The sequence below is a fragment of the Netta rufina genome (genome assembly GCF_964035555.1).
Source record: "Netta rufina genome assembly, chromosome: 1".
Lineage (NCBI taxonomy): Eukaryota > Metazoa > Chordata > Aves > Anseriformes > Anatidae > Netta > Netta rufina.
In genome coordinates, this window is record NC_140123.1 from 142,565,364 (window position 1) to 142,584,378 (window position 19,015).

Genomic DNA, 19,015 nt, shown 5'->3' on the forward strand with positions numbered 1-19,015 from the left:
TGTTCCTTCAGGTTAGTCAAAGAGCCTGACGTGTTGAGCTAGAGAAAGCGTGTTGGTAACTAGGCTGACCTGAGCATTGTGGCAATCCAAACACTACTAAAGATGCGACCTGCTGTGTTGAACAAATACAAACTTTATTTTTATTTTTTTTTTTCCTTTACAGCCCTTTGGCACGGAAGCTCTTCGGCACAGCCCCGCTCCTCCTAACACCGTCCTGCAGAGCCCTCCCCGGCGTGCAGCAGCACCTGGCACGGCTTTTACAGGTGCCCGGGGCACCGGGGGCTGCCACCACCGGAGCCCACAGCCCCAGGCGCTTCCCCCTGACACCGCTGCGAGCCCCTCAGCCGCAGGACACCGCCACCCGGCAGCCACTCCCTCGAGCTCCCCCATTCCCTCGGAGCCCCTCACACACCCCCCGAGCCCCCCACAGCCACACACCCCTGTGAGGGGAGGGGGGGGCGCCTCCATTTTGTGCGCCGGGCGGCGCCGCGAGGGTTAAAAGCGGGGAGGGGGGGGAGCAGCGGCCGGGCCGCGCTGTTGCCGAGGCGACGGCTCGGAGTGTTCCGGGCCGTACCATTGCGCAAGGGGCGCGGGGAGCGCCGGCTCCTCCTCCTCCTCCTCCTCCTCCTCCCGCTCCCTCCCTCCCGGCCGGAGCGCGGCGCCGGGGCCCAGCAGCGAGCGGCGCAGCGGAGCAGGCGGCGGGGCCGGGCCCGGAGCGGCGGAGCCGGTACCGGAGCGGCGGGGCGGGGCCGTGGCCGTGCCGCTGCCTCCCTCCCTGCCTGCCTCCTGCCCTCCCTCCTCCTCCTCCTCCTCCTCCTCCTCTCCCCGCCTCGCCGCCTCCTCCGCGGGATGCGGGCGGCCCGGGGCCGCGGGCTGTGAGCGGCGGCGGCGGCGGCGCGGAGACAAAGGGAGGCGGCGGGGCTCGGCGGCCGGCGCCGGGGACGGAGCGCGGGGGGCCGCCCGCCGGGAGGCGGCACGATGCGGCACGGCGCGGCAAGGCGGCAGCAGCAGCAGCAGCAGCAGCAGCAGCAGCGCGGCGGCAGCAGCAGCAGCAGCAGCGGTAGCAGCGGCAGCAGTAGCAGCAGTGCTCGCAGTAGCAGCGGTAGCAGCGCGGCGCGGCGGTAGAGGCGGGCGCAGGGCCGGGCCGCGCCGCGCAGCAGCGTCTCCCGCGGGCCGGGCCGCGCCGCCCGGGCCGGCGATGTGAGGGCGGCGGCGGCGAGGAGGAGGAGGAGGAGGAGGAGGAGGAGGAGGAGAGCGGCGCAGCGGAAGGCGGGCGGGCCCCGAGCGGAAGCGGGCCGGGCCCGGCGGCGGAGCGCGGCGCCGGCGGGGGCGGCCGTGCGGGCCGTGCGGGCGATGGAAACGCACATCTCGTGCCTGTTCCCCGAGCTGCTGGCCATGATCTTCGGCTACCTGGAGGTGCGCGACAAGGGCCGCGCGGCGCAGGTGTGCACGGCCTGGCGGGACGCCGCCTACCACCGCTCGGTGTGGCGGGGCGTGGAGGCCAAGCTGCACCTGCGCCGCGCCAACCCGTCGCTCTTCCCCAGCCTGGCGGCGCGGGGCATCCGGCGGGTGCAGATCCTGTCGCTGCGGCGCAGCCTGAGCTACGTGATCCAGGGCATGGCCGACATCGAGAGCCTGAACCTGAGCGGCTGCTACAACCTCACCGACAACGGGCTGGGCCACGCCTTCGTGGCGGAGATCAGCTCCCTGCGCTCGCTCAACCTCAGCCTGTGCAAGCAGATCACGGACAGCAGCCTGGGCCGCATCGCCCAGTACCTGAAGGGGCTGGAGGTGCTGGAGCTGGGCGGCTGCAGCAACATCACCAACACCGGGCTGCTGCTCATCGCCTGGGGGCTGCAGCGCCTCAAGAGCCTCAACCTGCGCTCCTGCCGGCACCTCTCCGACGTGGGCATCGGGCACCTGGCGGGCATGACGCGCAGCGCGGCCGAGGGCTGCCTGGGCCTGGAGCAGCTCACGCTGCAGGACTGCCAGAAGCTCAGCGACCTCTCGCTCAAGCACCTGGCCCGCGGGCTGGGCCGCCTGCGCCAGCTCAACCTCAGCTTCTGCGGCGGCATCTCGGACGCGGGGCTGCTGCACCTGTCGCACATGAGCAGCCTGCGCAGCCTCAACCTGCGCTCCTGCGACAACATCAGCGACACGGGCATCATGCACCTGGCCATGGGCAGCCTGCGGCTGTCCGGCCTCGACGTCTCCTTCTGCGACAAGGTGGGGGACCAGAGCCTGGCCTACATCGCACAGGGCCTGGACGGCCTGCGCTCCCTCTCCCTCTGCTCCTGCCACATCAGCGACGAGGGCATCAACCGCATGGTGCGGCAGATGCACGGGCTCCGCACCCTCAACATCGGCCAGTGCGTCCGCATCACCGACAAGGGCCTGGAGCTCATCGCCGAACACCTCAGCCAGCTCACGGGCATCGATCTCTACGGCTGCACCCGCATCACCAAGCGGGGCTTGGAGCGCATCACCCAGCTGCCCTGCCTCAAGGTGCTCAACCTGGGACTTTGGGAAATGACTGAGAGCGAGAAGGTCAGGTGAGAGGAGGGGGGTGCCCCGAGACCTCCGTCTCCTCTGGAGGGACTCACGGACAGACAGACTGACTGACTGACTGACTGCTGCAACGGAGGAGAGAAAGAGAGAGAGGGGCACGCACAGAGCCATGCTACCCACGCACCCTGGCACTGGAGGGAGGAACACGGAGAAAGAGTATATATCCTTGACCCTTCTTCTCTGCTGCCTAACAACCCTTGCTCTGGAGGAGGAGGAAGGGGGGGGGCAGGAGGAAAGAGAGAGAGCACCTCTCCTTTTTCCAGGTCGTGCCTCCAGCTCCACAGTGGGGAAACGGAGCTCCCCCACACCCACCCCCCAGCATCCTCTCCTACAGAAGAGGTAGAAGCCCACACTTATGCACTGGGGCTAGAGACACCCCTCTTTATCCCCACTCCCTGCTTCCATCCCCTCGTGCACTAAGGATGGATAAAGATCGAGACCCTTGTTCTGCCATGTATTAAGAGTAGCTTATTTTTGGTTTATGTCAAGGAGAGTGGGAATGGAGATGGGAACAAACAATAGCAGAAAAGGCTTCCTAGCTACACTAAAGTACCTGGCCACCCAGTCATCCTGCACTGGGCACAGACACAGCTTTTGTTTTTTTAAAAAAGGAAAAAAAAAAAAAAAGCTAAAATCCCCCCCCCCCCCCCCCCAAAAAAAAACAAACAACCATTCCACCTCTGCGCTTGCCCCTCCCCTATCAACTGGGAATTGTGACAGAAATACTGCTCCCTAGGTACATTGATTTTTATTTTTATTTTTTGGTCTGTTTTCAATCTCTCAGTTCCATGTTATTCTCTGCTGTGGGTGGATACAGTTTCCCACTACTCCAGTTCTCCACTGCACTGAGAACAGGGATAGCTACAACCTCTCCTTTTGTCAGTCTGTTTCCATGTCATCCTGCACTATGGTGAAGGGAGAAGCCTAGGCACTCTGTTTTTTCTCCCATCTCTCTATACTGGAGATGAAGATGCCATTTCCTCCTACGCCTGTTTCTGTAGGGACTGGACACAGACCCCGGTCTCTTAGACCTTCCCATCTACTGGGGGACACTGAGAGTTACCGAGAGACTCGTCTTCCCTTTCATCATTCTCTCTCTCTTTCTCCCCTCCTTCTTCTTGGCAACAGGGATAGACATATCCAGCTACATATCCATTCCTCTTTTTGGATTGGGGGCGAGCGGGTGGAAGGGGTGGCTAGCTGCCCTCGGCCCAGGGGGCTTAAGGAAGAATCTCCAGCTTCATTTCTGCTTCATTTGAGATACTGTGACCTGTTTTTATTTTGAAATGCATAAAAAAAATTACTGCTACAAAAACAGCCTCTTACTCTCCCATCTATCCCTTGCTTATATCCTGTAACTGATCCCACTTTTCCTCATTCATTCTCCTCTTTACAGTATTCGTTTTCTCACATGGTTTTATTTTTAAAGACATTTGAAGTTGCTGTTCTTGTGGATTTTTAAGTACATTTTTTTTCTGCTGAATATATTCTATATATATAAATATATATATGATGTCTGGCTACCTCGTTTTAATTTGTTACTTTTTTTTTTTTTTCTCCTCAAAAACCCTGGAATTCTTACAGGAAAGAGATTTTGAGACTGAAACATTTTTGTGCCTAGACTGGAATAACGCCCCTTGGGTTTGTTCTTCTTTTTCCGCCCCCCCCCCCTTTTTTTATTTGTTGTTTGCTTTTAAGCTTACCCTGCTGTGTCCCACCCTCACATTCTGGTTGTGCCTCTCCGTCCCTCTTCACTGGGGACCGGGGACCCAAACTGTGCTTCTGCATTTGTTACTCTTCTAGCACAAACATGCAACATGAGAATCCATGCTGAGGATTGGGCTACTGTTAACAGAAATGTGTAAAAATGCAAGTTGGTTTAAAAAAAAAATTTATATATATAGATATATGCAAATATTTCCCCCTCCCCTCCCAAATCACCTACAAAAGGTCACTATGTAAGGCTTCCTGTTTGTGAGTGGAGAGAGGAGCAGAGCAGGCCTGCAGGCCCTGAGGCTGTAATGTGAAGGGGAGGAGACTGAAGTTCATCTGTCTTATCTCTGTTCTGTCAATAAAATGGAGCTGGTTCTTTAGATTTTTTTTTTTTATTATTATTATTATTTTAAAGAGGAAGAGTAAGTTTTTGTTTTGTTTTGTTTTTTGTTTTGTTTTGTTTTTTTAAGAACAATATCTTGGCTTTTTTTTTTTTCTTGTGTGTTCAAAATCTCAAATCCTCCACAGTAACAGGCCAGACCATGGAGTTAACGCAAACCCAGAGACCCCTATGGATTAATTGTACTGTTTGTGAATTTGTATAAAAATAACAAAGATCCTCTTAAAACATTTTATATTCTTACAGTAAAAGGTTAAACTGATATTTATATAATAAAAGAGGAAATATGAAGTATGTTTTTGAAAAAAAAACACGCCGTATCTGTGTTGTCTGTGCTTTTTGAAGAGGTATCGACCTGCCTGGGTTTCGGTAAGCGTGCTGTGCAGCGGGGTTGGGGCTGCTCTCGCTTCAAGGAGTGACCGCTGAGGGAAAGGAAGTGGAGAGTCTGGTCCCTCCTGTGCAGGATGTTGAGTAACATCATAATTAAAAGTTTGTAGGGAAGGGTTTTGGTAGGACCAGCGCTGGCTGCAGGAGCGTTCAGCATCTAGAGAGAAGCCGAGTAGGACTGCTCGGTGTGAGGCAGCTGCTCTGTCTGAGGTCAGGCAAGCTGCAAGTGCTGAAGTTTGCTGTCAAGCAAATTAAATATTTCGTGGTAGGGGAAACCTGACGTTTGGAAGGGGGAGCAGAAGGACTGGGTTTGTTAATTCGTTAAAGCTCCAGGAAGATGGCAGAGGTTTTCTGTACCTAAATTGAGGCCTACCCTCACCATCCCCTGTGGAAGACCCATTAAATAAAAATGCTTCCCAGCTATGACAATCACCTAAAACTGTGCTCTCGCAAGCACATCAGAACCTGGGAAATCTGAAATGGCTCGGTTGGTTTCCACTGCCCAAGCAAAGATGAAAGTAAAGAGAAAGTAAAGTGGGGATGTTAACAGAGAAAAAAAAAATATCTAAGGTATCCTTTGTACTATACCATAATCTTTCTCTTTAATGTATGACTTTTAACCTGACAGGGTCCCTTTTAGACTTCCACGATGTGGGTTTTTTATTGTTGTTTGAGATGGAGCTTAAGCGGTGTTTATAGGGCACGAAACAAAGCTTTTCTCCCTCTAAGTCCTGCAGCAGGGCTTTCTCTCCCCCGCTGCCCCCTTCCTTTCTTAAAGGAGGAGTTGGGGTAGACAGAATGCGAAATGGTGGAAGAAGCTGGAGCCATTGTTCAGGAAAGTTAAAAGAGGAGCTGTCCTTGCTTGCTTGTTCAGTCATGCATACTGAATCTTGCCGTGTGAGGGTCCCTATGGAAAGGAGGAGGGTGATTCTTCCCCTCTTTTTAACATTCCTCTCCAGGCCTGGCTGTATTTAAGCTGCTTTCCTCTATGCCGAGGAGGGAGGGGGATGGTCTGAAGTTCCTGTACATTTGCATTTTAAGCACTTCCAGCACTGAGCAGGCCACTTTGTTCCCCCTGCGCTATCCCGCTCGCCCCGGCGCATCACATCGGGTGCTGCTCCAGGTGGGTCGGCCGCCCCACCAGAGGAGGTCCCCTGCGCCTGCAGGGCCAGCCTGGCCTCCACGCCAACCTCCTCGGCCGCAGACACTTTGGGCTGAGGCTGGACTATCTGCACTTCTTTGTCTCCAGCTCTAGCCACCTCTCTCTCCCCTCGTGTGCCGGTGCCTCATTTCAAAGGGGAAAATAATTTCTTTCTATGGGGGCCACAGCTGCGCGCTGTCTCCTCCCCACCCTGAGGAGAAGGGCCGGCACCTAGGCTATCTCAAGATTTGGGCTTTGGGGCGGGGGGGGGGGGGTGTTGTTGTTGTTCCCCCCACCCCAACTTCCAAGCTTTCTGCTGGGAGTTCATCACAAAAGCTGCATTGTTCGCTGTAGGGAAAGCCACCACAATTGGATCTAATTGAGCCTGACACTATATCCATCTTCCTTTACTTGCAGGGAGGTGTGGGGTCTTTCTTTCCTGCGTTAAGGAAAAAAAAAGTCTACAGTAACTTCTTGACTGAAAAAGAGGATGTACGAGCACTATAAACAACAGGAATTCAAGATCAGGTTCCCACTACCTCTGAAATTTAAATTCCAATAGGGGTAGTCAGCAGTTCTATCAAGGGACAAGGGACTGAGCATGATAGAGCTCTCAGGACAGGTCCCCTATATGGTTTGTTTCTGCTGGGTTTGACTGGAAATGCTATCTATTAAGGACCACGTTCAGATGGGTTGGATATCTGTGTCAAAAATGCCTATAATGCGTGTGCTCTTGAGTTCTGTAATCAGAAATAGGATAGTTTTTTGTCCTTCCCTAAAAACAAAACAAACAAGAAACAGCCAAACTTCCTTTCCCCACTTAAAAAAAAATAAAAATAAAAGAAGAAAAACACAACCCAAAACATTGCCCACATGGCTCAGTGTGCTATTTAAACGGAAGCCAAGCCTAAGGACACTGCTGAAACCAAAGCCTCCCTGAGGCCCAGCGCTGAGGCACCGCGGGCTGTTCCCGCAGAAGGAGCGAGCGCTCCTCACGGCCTGCCGTGCTCTGGTGCCCGGGAATGACACTTCCTCGGGCACAGATGCAGGCCTTACTGTCTGGCGAGGCCAGAGCTGGGAGAACGCATGTGTTTACTAGTAAAGAGAAGGGTTTCTTAAAATAAATAACCCATTGCCAACAACCATAGACCAATTACCATATGACTCCTCAGGGTAACAGGGAAACTTAATTCTCACTCTGCAGCCACTCTCGAATTTTTGAACATGACTCAGTTGGCAACTGAGGTAGAAAGCAATAAAAAAAAAAAAAAAAAAAAAAAAAAAAAAAAAAAAAACACTATTTGGAAGCCAGCTGGAAATCTCCTGTCTGTGTCGCCGTGCTCACAGTGCCCCCACGCTCCTCAGAGCCCCACCGGCTTTGCCCTGCCTGCCCCAGCCGCGGTGCTGAGCCCAGCGAAAGCGTGAGGTGGTGGCAGAAAGCAAAGCAGGCATGACACGGAGGGGAGATGGGCACAGGCTGGTGGCAGAGGATGTGGGCTCATGAGCTGCAGCGAAGCGCTGCTGTGCGTGGGGTCCCTGCTTGCTGCCGCAGCTGCGCCCCTGGCCACAGCCTGTGGCTGGCTCCTCTCCTGTCCATCCTCCAAGGCCGCATGTGGGGAGGGGGAGATGGGGAGAAAAAAGGAGGCTCCACCTGGGTCCTACTGCCCTTGGACTAGCATATGGGAGGCCTGTGCGTGGAAGATTTATACGTTGCACGCCCTCCAGCCCCATGCTACAGTTTCGCCTGAATCCATTTGTTGCGGTGATTCCGGGGTCCTTTGTTTTCCCGTTAATAAATCATGGGGGACCGGGGACAGGTGTAACGCAAACTGCCTGGGGTCCGTGCTAGGACGAGAGGTTGTCTCCATGCAAATATAGCTACTGAACCTGCCCTTGGCCTGCCAGCGAAGAGTTAAACTGAGAGCTGGGTGACCGAGACACCCGAAGTTTTTGGAACCAAAGCTAGAAGTTCACAGAGGCTGCCATTAACAGCTCCAAGGTAAGCGTCCCCCGAGTCTGGCAGCATCACTACATATGTGCATGGGTAGCTTCCAGCAAAGCACACTCTTTGTCTTCTCTCTCTTGATCCTCTACCTTAAATCCCAGTATTTCAGCCAGCAGCGATTTAACAGCGCCTTCTGTGGAGAACAGATAATCGATAAACCCAACTGGGTGGCTCTGGCTGTGTCTGAGGACCCCTAAGGACATGAGCAAGGCACCATGCCAGAGCTGCTGGTCGGGTTGCATAATGCTCCCTGCTGCGGCCAGCCAGAAAGGCCGTCCCACTGAATTCCCCAGCCCTAAGCTGCATGAAATAAAGAGCTGGAGAGGGTTTGCCGGGCTCCTATGCCAGAACTTAGATTCCAGCCACGTTTGGCAGTGATACAAGTGCTTCTCCCCCTCTTTAATTAAATCTACCGAATGCATTAGCTAAACGTCAGCCCAACCTGAAACAGCACTGCAAGGATTTCAAAAGGTCCGAGTCCGATCTGTCCTTGCGACAGAACGATGAACGGAAACGGGATTTTCCTAAAAGACTTCCTCAAATCTTGGGTGTGTTTGGGAAGGGGTGTCAGAAGTTTAGTACCAGGGACACATGCTCCAAGCACGTATTTCCGTAAGAGGGTTCCTGAGACATAAACCAAGCTCCTGTTCTGCTACAGAAACTAAGGCGGTCAGACCTAGAAATGGCAATTCCTTGTCATTTTCCTCCCCATGATTCTTGTGTCTCCAGGATTTGAAGATGAAACAACTCCCCCTGCCCCCTCCAAGCTGAAAAAATAAATAAACAACAACAACAACAAAAAAAACAAACAATAAAACCCTATAGAAAGATTTTATTTATCTGAGGTTCAGCCTCTTCCTCCCCTTTTCCCCAAGCGCCCAAACTTTACAACCCCCAGGTGAGTTCAGCGGGTTGGCACCACAGGCATACGGACAGCACTGCGAGGCCACGCCGCTCGCAGCCATGTAGCCAGCGGCCTCTCTTCTTGCTCAGTGAACTAAAACGCCAAGCACTCAGCAGCAATAAAACCCTGCCATTATCTCCTTTCATGACAGCTACAGCTGCACTCCCGGCGCCCCAGCCTCAGAGCGAAGCGCACGCACCCTTCGGCGCTATAACCCCCCCCCTCCGCCACATGTCAAAGGGAGGTCCCCTAGGGCTGCTCGTGCCACCGGGGAGCCGGCTTCCTCCTCTCCCCCGGCGGCGTCCGAGGGAGCTGCGGCTCGGCCGAGGGTGGCGGCAGGGCCCCAGCTCGGCTCCCCGGCACGCCGCCGCCTCACGGCCACCCCGCGGCCGCCGGGGGCTGCAGGCGCGGCGCCGCCCCGCCAGGCGGCAGCATTGCCCGCCGAGTGCCGCCCTCCGCGGCCCGCGGCCCCTCAGGCGACGCCCCCGCGCCTCGCCGCTTCATTAACTAACTAACTAACTAACTAACTAACTAGCACACGCTGGCGAAGCCGCTCCCCAGCGCGGGTGGGGTGCCAAGCGTGTGACCGTGGAAGGCTGAGGGTGTCGGGGACGCCTCGTCCCCTCTGAGGGCGCCCGTGCCAGCAGGGAGCCACCTGCGGCTCCTGAGGGTGCCCGGTGGCTGTGTGGGCACCACCAGTGCCGTGGGTGAGATGGCCGCCATCAGGGCACCACTCTGAGATGGCACCACTCTGCCACAAAACAGAGTTTGGCATTGTTGTCACCAGCCCTTTATTTCCCTGCGGTTCATTCCAGTGAGAGCTGCAGCGTGTGCCTCCAAGCAGACGAGGCTGCTGTGGGTTTACACCTTAAACCAAATGGGAAGCCACACAGACAGAGCTGTCTCTCCTGTAGAGACAGCCGCCAGGTCACCACCAGCACACCTTGCCCGTTTGAGTCCTGTGTGTCCAGGCCCAGGTTGGCTGCAGCTGGAAACAAACTCATTCCCACAGCAAAAGCCCCACCTGGTTCAGGACCAGCACCACCTCGCCCCATCCAAGGAGGTTCTGCCTCAGCACAAGCCACCAGCGAGCCTCCTCACGGGCTCCAGGTCTAGTAGCACTGTCTCCAACACCACCCAGGCCACCCTGCATCTCTATAGCTTCACACTTAGAAAATTATGATTATTTTTATGAAGCATGCAAGTATGGGAACACAAACAGATCAGGATCAAAATAATGGTTGGATTATGTTAGCTCAGTGGAGGGCTTGGTTATGTTGTTGGCAGCTGCTCAGTGGCTTACCTCCTTAGTGATTAAAGTATCAAGGGCTGTATGCACATGACCTTTTTAGCACCTAAACTGCTTCCCCCCCCCCACTTCTAACGCTGCTGCTACAGATAGAGTTATGGTGTCTTTTTCAGAAACAGCTGTAGCTAATAATTTACTAGAATTAGTAATTAGCTTCTGCATGGCTCACGCCATGCACAGACATCGGAAAAGGAAGTATAGTCACTAATGGGGAAGGAGGGTTGGAAGCAACTTGACTAAGGTAATGTCCCAAATCAGCAAGTGGCCAAGCAATGTCTGGTATCCACTCTCTGCCTCCAGTTCTGCTCGCTCTTGGCACTTGGAGCAGCAAAGCCTGACATGAGCTTTCCAACCTAATGTAGCCCTGGAGAAGGAAGATGAGGACAGAAACACACAAAGTGCACGTGGCATCTTTCTAATGCTTTCGTAGCAGGGTCTGCCACCCAGAGCCCCAGAAGTGCTGATGTACAAACACAGGTTGTAGAAGAGCTCCCAGCAACAGGAACTACTCCAACCAAACAGCCCTCTCTTCAGATTCTCCAGCCATTGTAGCTTTTATTTCAGGCAACAGCTCGGCTCACAAAACAAAGAAAGCTGACAAGAAGCGGTGCCTTGACAGTCCTGAAGGCAGACGTCTAGTCACAACAACAGGTACAGCTCAGATTGCAGCGGTACCAGCTGCTCTATCTACATCTTCACCACAACTGTCTCTGCAGTGACTCAGAGGGACCACCCATGCGGATCAAAGGCGCAGGCAGGACATGGTCCTTAAGGCTGCAAATGGTATTGCCCATCACGATTTTCCATCCCTAGGGGCACCTGTCCATTAGCACACTCGCGCAGACCACACCAAAGGCCGATCAAATGGCAGCAGCTTTTGGTTCAGAGACCACACTGCACGAGAACTTGCGTTTGGGCTGTTGGCTCCCTTCCCCTTGTCTCCGTCCGCCTGGACGCGGCGTGCCGGGATGACATCTCCCTCACACACCTGCCAGGAGCTCCGACAGACAGGGGGAGGCTGCATGTGAGCGGCTGGGTGTAACTTCCACCCTGTCCCTAGTGCCAAAAACAAGCATGTTAAAGCTAATCTACCCCTGTCTCAGCTCAACTGCTTTTCTGTGACTAAGCCCCTTATAATGGTTTTACTAAAATCCCCTTTTGATGGAAAAAATCCCAGCTGGAAGTTTCGGGCAGCGGCACAATGTGCAAGTCTGCGTGTCCCTTTCCCCAGCTTCACAAAAGCCTCTAATCGAGTGGAAAATTTGCTGGAGGCCAGAGGTTTAGGCCTGCAATTATTTTTTAAGGGATTATCAAGAGAGAATGGGGGGACTTACGACCCTCCCTCTCTTTGTGTTTTGGTCTGTGCCGCTTTCAGACAGACTCAGCCAGAAACCAAACCACTGCAGCTGGATCCAGAGAAACCACCACCGCTCATCTCAGCAGCAAGCCTCCTCCCAGTCCTACAGCCAGACCCCAGGCTCAGAGTCCTACTCCGCACCGTGCACCTAACAGAAATTCTTTCTCACAGAAGCAACGCTGCACACTAAAAATTTGTTGTTATTTTTTTAATAACAACTCAAGAAAAAGCAACTGATTCCAGTCCTGAGAGCCTCGCTGAACTGGAAAAAAGAAAAAAAAAAGGGCAGGCAGTCATATGGTCCTCCGGACAGGCAGTAAAGGCTGGGCTTTGGCTCTGCAAACCCATTATGCAGGAGGTCTTGCACAAGTTCCTTACGACAAGTTCCAAAAAAGACTTGGCACAGAAGGCGCATGCAGTGCAACACCCAGCTTTCCAGAGCCTTGCTCCAAGGGTGGGACCCAGGGTTAGGGTCCTTGGTGCTTTCACAGCTGACACACAAGTCAGACACTTCAGAGGCTCCAAAACAACTTCTTGCTGGGCACTGAGCCACTTGTCAGCACACTCAGCATGGGGCAGCCGGAGGAGAAGCGCTGCCGGCTCTCCTGCCTGAGGAGCAATGTACCTTCCCGGTAGCTCTGAGCAAGTGCCTTCGCTCACACGCGATCCAAACCCATGCAATTAGGTGCTTCTCCTCTACTGTCAAATTGCTGCGCTCACACCTGTGTACAAACAAACAAAACAAACCCCGAGGAAGCAGCGGCATGCCCTGCTTTTAAACAATAGCCTAAGGAAGCAGGAGACCTGCTTTAATTCCTTCCTCTGTCTGTGGCACTCCAAACCTACACCTCACCAAGAAAGTATAAGCACCAGCCCTCAGGTGAGGGCCGGGAGAAAGGGCCAGTCTTTGTCTTTCCCCTCTAAGCCACGTTGTGGTACAGATGGTCATCTGGGATTCGTGGCAAGGAGAAGAGTACACAAGGAAAGGAATGGCTGCAGACCACGAGCATTTACTCTCAGTCTGTCCTTGTGGAAACCTTTCTGGGTGTTGTGTAAGGCAGCTGTTGAGTGAAACAGAAGCAGGTTCTGATCCCCGAGCCTTCCAACCATTTGGTTGGTACATAAGATGTTTCAGAACAAAGCTGCAGCCGCCACCGTCTCCGATCTTATCACGTCTACATGTGCTAGGTGTGCTCTGAAAATGCCTGGGGAGGCTGAGGGGCCACAGTGTTCTCCTCCTGGATCGTGATCAGACCCAAGCAGTTTTGGGCAGGCATGTAAGTACAACACTCTCAGCACCCGAGGGGCGTTAAAATAAAAAACAGACAGACAAACAAACACAGAGGAAGAGGCAAATGAGGCATTTGTGGAATTTAGATGCCCCCAGGAGCTAGGTGGTGCCTAAGCTGGGGATTTTGATTTTGCAATTTTGAATACTGCCTAAATGTCATTTGTTTCGCCTTTTTTTTTTTTTTCTTGGATGAGGTCTCTCACCTCCCTCTCGTTCTTTATCCACACAGATACTGTTTTTGTGAAGAGCTTTAAGATGGTAAGATAAAGAAAGAGGCTAATGGCCTTGCATTTTCAAAATTGCTCATTAAGGCTGATGTGCTTCAAGATACTCTGCATGTGTCTAACTTTCAGAAGACGGATGAGTCCACTCTCCAAGACAGCTTGACAGCTTCAGCACCCAAAGATAAGGAATCCAGAATCACCAGTAGCTATTAGTACAGTATGCGACCTGTATGATTCACTAGGGTTACAAGAAAAGTAAGGTCAGGTGAGGAGTCAGCTCTGGTTCCAGCTTCTTACCCCAATGAATTGAACACCAGGCACAAGACAGCCACCTTCTACTGCTCCCTAAAAACTGAATCTTTCACCCAGCCTGCTGCTCTAAGCGCCACAGGCAAGCCTCCCTCCTGGAGTTCCCAGTCTATTTATACATAGCCCGTTGTCCATGGTTAACCTTGAAAAGCCCTTCTTAGAGTGTCACTGAAACATAGGGGACTTCCAGAGATCACTGTCCAACATCCTGCACAGAGGCAGGATCAAGTATACTAGGATCATTCCTAACGAAGTTCATCTCACCTGTTCCTAAAACTCTGCTGTCGAGGCACAGCCTGCAGCCCCCCACCTAACCACTTCCAGTTTCCTTCTAATTCTTCTCCAAACCCATTTGAAGTCTTTCATTTTCCCTGCAGATTAAGCTTTATTTATTTATTTTTAAATGTTTGCCACAACTGACAGCAGAAAAGACTTTACCTCTCTTCTTCTGTTTAGGACAACCTCTTATGGTCTTGCACACTACTCCCTTCCCTTCTCAGCTGTCTGCTGATGCGCTTCCAATGCAACATGCTTCACCTCGGTGCTGGGTTTGTCTTGTGAAGAGCCTAATTAGTGTCTTACATCACACAGGTAAATTTTTAGATATATGATAAAACACGTCTGGAAACTATTAGAGTCTTCCCAAATGTTTGTGGCCTGCAAGGCTTGAATCCAGAATCCCAACAATGTGAAGCGACTTCCTCACAGGGATGTTGTGAAGATCTCATATATTACAATATTATTATATAAAGATGTTGTTACAAAGACAATTTGCCATTGCAAATTATTAACAATTCCTACTACATGTTGGTAACTCCATATTCCCCGTCCAACACAGCATACCCGCTACCTTCTCTTACAGACTCCTGTAAGCCTTGCTCCTTTATCTTTCTTTTTGGTGATCTATCATACTGTGGCCCCACTAATCTGTGGCAGCCTCCACAGGAATCACCAGAGACAGTATTAGTGGCCCCTGCCCAGGGACCACTAGTGGTTAAAAGATGGATGCACTTGTGCTGCTTGCACTACCACCACTATTTTCAAGACACAATTGCATCTCCAGCCTCATCGCTAGTGCAGCAGAACAGAGATACTGGGCTACCATACAGTACAAAAGTGTTATTGTTCACCCAGGAGCATAAAACTGCACGTCTTAAACTGTGTATTGCCCTCACATGTAGCTATGCAATGCACTGGGCATCAGCACCAGTAGGGTGAGGTAAGTGGCATGGCTTCTGGCTTGAATTTTTCAAAGTCTAAGTGCTCAGACACGCTAGAGTGGTGTGGGAGCTTCTGGTGACTTGCACCTCTGAGGAAAAATAAGAGCGTGCCACCTGACCTGCCACCTGGCTGCACCTCAACTGCTTCGTGCACAGATTGAGAGTCCCACCATGTATCTACGAGAACTGAAAAGCTAATCTATGGAAGTTCAAAAAAATACTTCAGATCTCTGCAAGGAAGCCACCAGAGACAACTCAAATATAATCACTGATATCCCCATGCCCAGGGCACAACTTCAGGAAGTCGTCAGAACCTCCCAACAACCCTGGAGGAGGTCCTGGGGCACGTTCATTTCTGTTCCCCTTCCACACCATTTCCCCAAAGAATGGTCCTTGTAGAAATAAGTATTTCAAAACACAGCTTGAGTGCTGTAACTACAGACAAGTTGTGTCAGACGGGGCTTCTGTGTTGAAAGAACTGTCTATATATTCAGCTGCGTATTGTTACAAACATTTGAAGAAGCTGCTTTACCCAAAAAGGAAGGACAAGTTCTTATTATTATGAAAGCTGGGGGGCTTCCAGCGTTGCTAGTATGCCAGCAAGCGATCCGGAGCCAGAATAGATAATCACGGTAGAAATGATAGGACAATCTCCAGGCATCTGAGGACCACCTACGCAACATCTGCACATGTCTCACAAACCAGGTGTTGCTCCCTGGAGCACATAATTTGGGCATGCATTCAGTGTGCCACTCCTACCACCTCCTGCCTCAGACGGGATGTCGCTCCCACCAGCACAATGTCACGCACTGCCTACAGCTACGTGCAAAGCGAGGGGCGCTAAGCCCAGCTCAGGGAAATCTGTCGTTTACACAAGAATATGTCGTGTCAGTATGAAACGCGCCCACAGCTGGGAATCAGCAGGAACATATTTGAGGTATAACACTCGCAGAGGAGGAACAGAAAGCTGCGTTGCCCACAGCTGCCCAAAAGCAACCGTGGCAGTTTAAATCAAAGACCTAAAGGGAGGCACGCAGCAGCGAGGGATCAGCCTCCACAAGAGGCACAGATTTGTACTCCAGAAAACAGGCTGCAAAATACTAAATGCAAGCAGGAATTTATCCCAGCAGCAAGCTTCACACTGTGTACAGACATGCTTTCTTTGCAAAGGCAAATGCATCATCTCCATGCATCCAGCATCCACTGCAGCCCTGGTTGCTCAGTACGTGGATCCCACCATGCTTCAAGGATGGGAGAATTCCTCTCCTGCATGCACCAGCTGTTCTCAGGAGCCAAGGCTGAAATCCAGGCAATAGTTCCCCGCTCTTGTTAAAAAACAAAAGAAGAAAAAATAAAACCCAATTCCTAGTCAGGAGCCTGCTTCCACCACAAAATGAAAAAAAAAAAAAAAAAAAGTGCTTGCTTTTATTTAGGAAGAGATTACATTTCTTGTATCAGATTGAAGGTGGTTGTGAAATGGGGCTCAGTAGTTCTACAGGATTTTTGTTTTAATAAATAAGCATAATTCTGGGGGAAACCTCTGTCAATACAGACCCTATGGAAAATATTGCTCCCGTGGACAGAAGAGAACAGTTCTGTTTGTGTATTCAGGCACTGTATACATGAAGATATTTTAGAGGCCTCTATACTTAGCCATTGTGGTTTTCATCTTTCCCAGGCCAGAGGTAGCTGTGTAAGCATATAGTCAGCACTGGCTAAACAAGTACTTTTAAAACCATACTATTATTACCAAGTTAGTTAGAGAAGGCTTTTTTTTTCTTCTTCAAATGATTTCATCTTGAATTACAGATCTTACCCAAAAAAAGGGGAGGGAGGACGACACTGACACCCTTCTAGCCCTTAAAACGAGCTGTGCTTTTTTTCAGCATCTCATTCCATTTAACTGCAGCCAGACCACTTCAGGTCACGAGCTCATCTGATCTCACCAGGACGGCAGTGCTGGGTCTCGCCGATACTCCCAGGAAAACCCAGGGTCCCTCAGGAAGCGATGCGGGGTGACTTAGTCAGTGTAACTCTTTCCTCTGAGTCAACACTGCCCCAGTGTTTCAGCACCATGCCAGAGGGCGCTGACCTGCTCGGCGTGTTGTCTTTCAGAGGAAATAAATGGGTGCCTGACCACACTTGCGGTTATTAAAGACAACACGTCGCTTTACACAAACATTGGCATTTGGCTACGTGACCGCTCCTATGCGCGTAATTGCATTTCTGCCTCCCTCCACTTTCTGTCCCAAATTGTTTCAATGGCTGCTGTGTTTCACCCAGACCCAAAGGCACTTCAGCGGTTGGAGAAGCAGTTCCAACAGAGCACAGAACTAAGAACCTGAAATTTTATTGCAGACCCCACCTTCGGTTGGCCACATAACCTTGAACACATCCCTCCTACCTTGCCCTTCTACCTTGGTTTCCCCACTTACAAAACAGGCATCGTGAGAAGAATCTCTTCTGTAAAGTGCTTTGAGAGCTGCTGATGGAAAACCCCATGTAAGAGAGATTAAGGATGAATTATGCAAGATGGTACTGTTAATTAGGTACGCTTATTAAATATTCTGGGATTATTTTTTTTCCAGGAGAAAAGGCGTTAGGGAAAATAAGAGAGATTTCTAAAGACAGCAGGGAAGTTTTCTGCATTTGATATAATTGTGACCTATGATCTTTGTATAATGCAAGAGTGTGCTGGATTACAGACCAGACTGGCATTACACCCTTTGATGTACAGGACTGCAGGGATGCCTGCGCTACAAGGCAAGTAAGTACTCTAAAGGTGCTGAGCATTAGCAGCATTTTTGTCCACAGGCAACTCAGCTGCCTATAATTACCTGAAGAAAAATTCCTCCTCTTCTTCCCTAATCCCAGTGCCCCGATCACATACTACATTTGCTCTGTGGACTAAATTTCAGAGCCACGTGACATTTACAACACACAGTCCTAAAAGCACATGAAAAATACACCTGATTTGGGGATTTGGCACAAACACAGCCCAGGTTCACTGAAAGGTTTGTGACCCCTCTGAGCACAGCTGGGACCAAGTTACAGTTTTGCATAGTACTTTGTGGCTTGAACAGCAAGATCTGATCAAACTTGGAAGCTTTGACTGAGATGCACTTGGAGAGTTTGAGTTCAGTTCAGGCATAAACCTGGTTCAAGAACTCAGGAGCTGCAGACTGCACTGCTGAATGGAGAGCAGATGGAGTATCTGCAGTCACCTACATCTCAAAGAGGGTCAGCCTGATGCTGGAGATTGGGACTCCATAGTAGACCTGACCTCTACCAGAGAGAGAGCCACAAGCATGCCAGTAGCCTAGTTCAAACCAGGATTCGCTTCCTAAGCAAGTCCTCCGTCATTCCCACTACCCATGTGTTGATCTGCAACTTGGAGCAGCCTTTGAACTGGATTCCCTTTGGATCAAACCGAACCAGCGAACATGCTCAAGGAGGACACCTCACACACCTCCACCATGCCCATGGGACCAGAAGGAAGCCAGCCCAAAAGAGAAGCCCCTCACCTCACTGTGCTGCTGTGCAGATGCCAGGTCTTTGGCACCAACCATTTCACTCCGCAGCCCTGCTCCCACTGGCTCACTCCACCTGCTAGCCTGGAGGCACCCACCCAAAACTGGGGCTCAGATGCAGGAGAACCAGCATGCAGAGGTACCCGATTGCTCAGGCTGTTTATCAGCACCCTCTGCTGGATATTACAAAGCTTTCTTCCCTCCAGGCCAGTAATGCCAGCAGGCTACTTTGGCTAAACCAGCGAAAGGTTAGGGCATGGAGGCAGGAGCCTACCCTGAGTATCTCCCTGCACACAGTGCCCCGTGCAGCAGCACTGCAGGGACTACCCTGCACTGGTATATCTGCAGATATTAGTCACTGTGCATCAGACACAGAGCCCAAAGACATAACAACAAAAGGGTAAACCCGAGGAGAGCCTTCGCTACATGATTAAGTTGCTTACAGCTCGTTTCAGTCTGAATGAAACAGCTTGCTGACAAAAGGTGCTGATGTAACACCTGAAATGCATCATTCCCCAAGAGGAGGGGAACGTATAGGTCCTGCTGTCATCAGGTTTTCTGCTGCGCCTCAGACCTGCAGAGGTCACCTATCCCCTGCAGCACTGGGATGGATGACGGGCAAAGAGGTAGCGGAGCCAAGTGAGTTGGTGGTTTGAC

The 19,015-nt window shown here is 51.8% G+C and overlaps 2 protein-coding genes across 3 annotated transcripts in view; one reads left to right on the top strand and one right to left on the bottom strand.

Annotated features, from left to right (window-relative positions):
• WNT5B (Wnt family member 5B) overlaps window positions 1-19,015 on the bottom strand; it is a 69,220-nt gene that overhangs the window by 33,201 nt on the left and 17,004 nt on the right. The window lies entirely within an intron of this gene.
• FBXL14 (F-box and leucine rich repeat protein 14) lies at window positions 1,332-4,840 on the top strand. Its single transcript, XM_084283242.1, has one exon. It carries the CDS (start codon window positions 1,354-1,356, stop codon window positions 2,554-2,556), a length of 1,203 nt encoding a protein of 400 aa, XP_084139368.1. The 5' UTR covers window positions 1,332-1,353; the 3' UTR covers window positions 2,557-4,840.

What these genes read in the sequence shown, in the direction of transcription:
- FBXL14 (XM_084283242.1), top strand. Translation starts at nt 1,354, where the DNA reads ATGGAAACGCACATCTCGTGCCTGTTCCCCGAGCTGCTGGCCATGATC.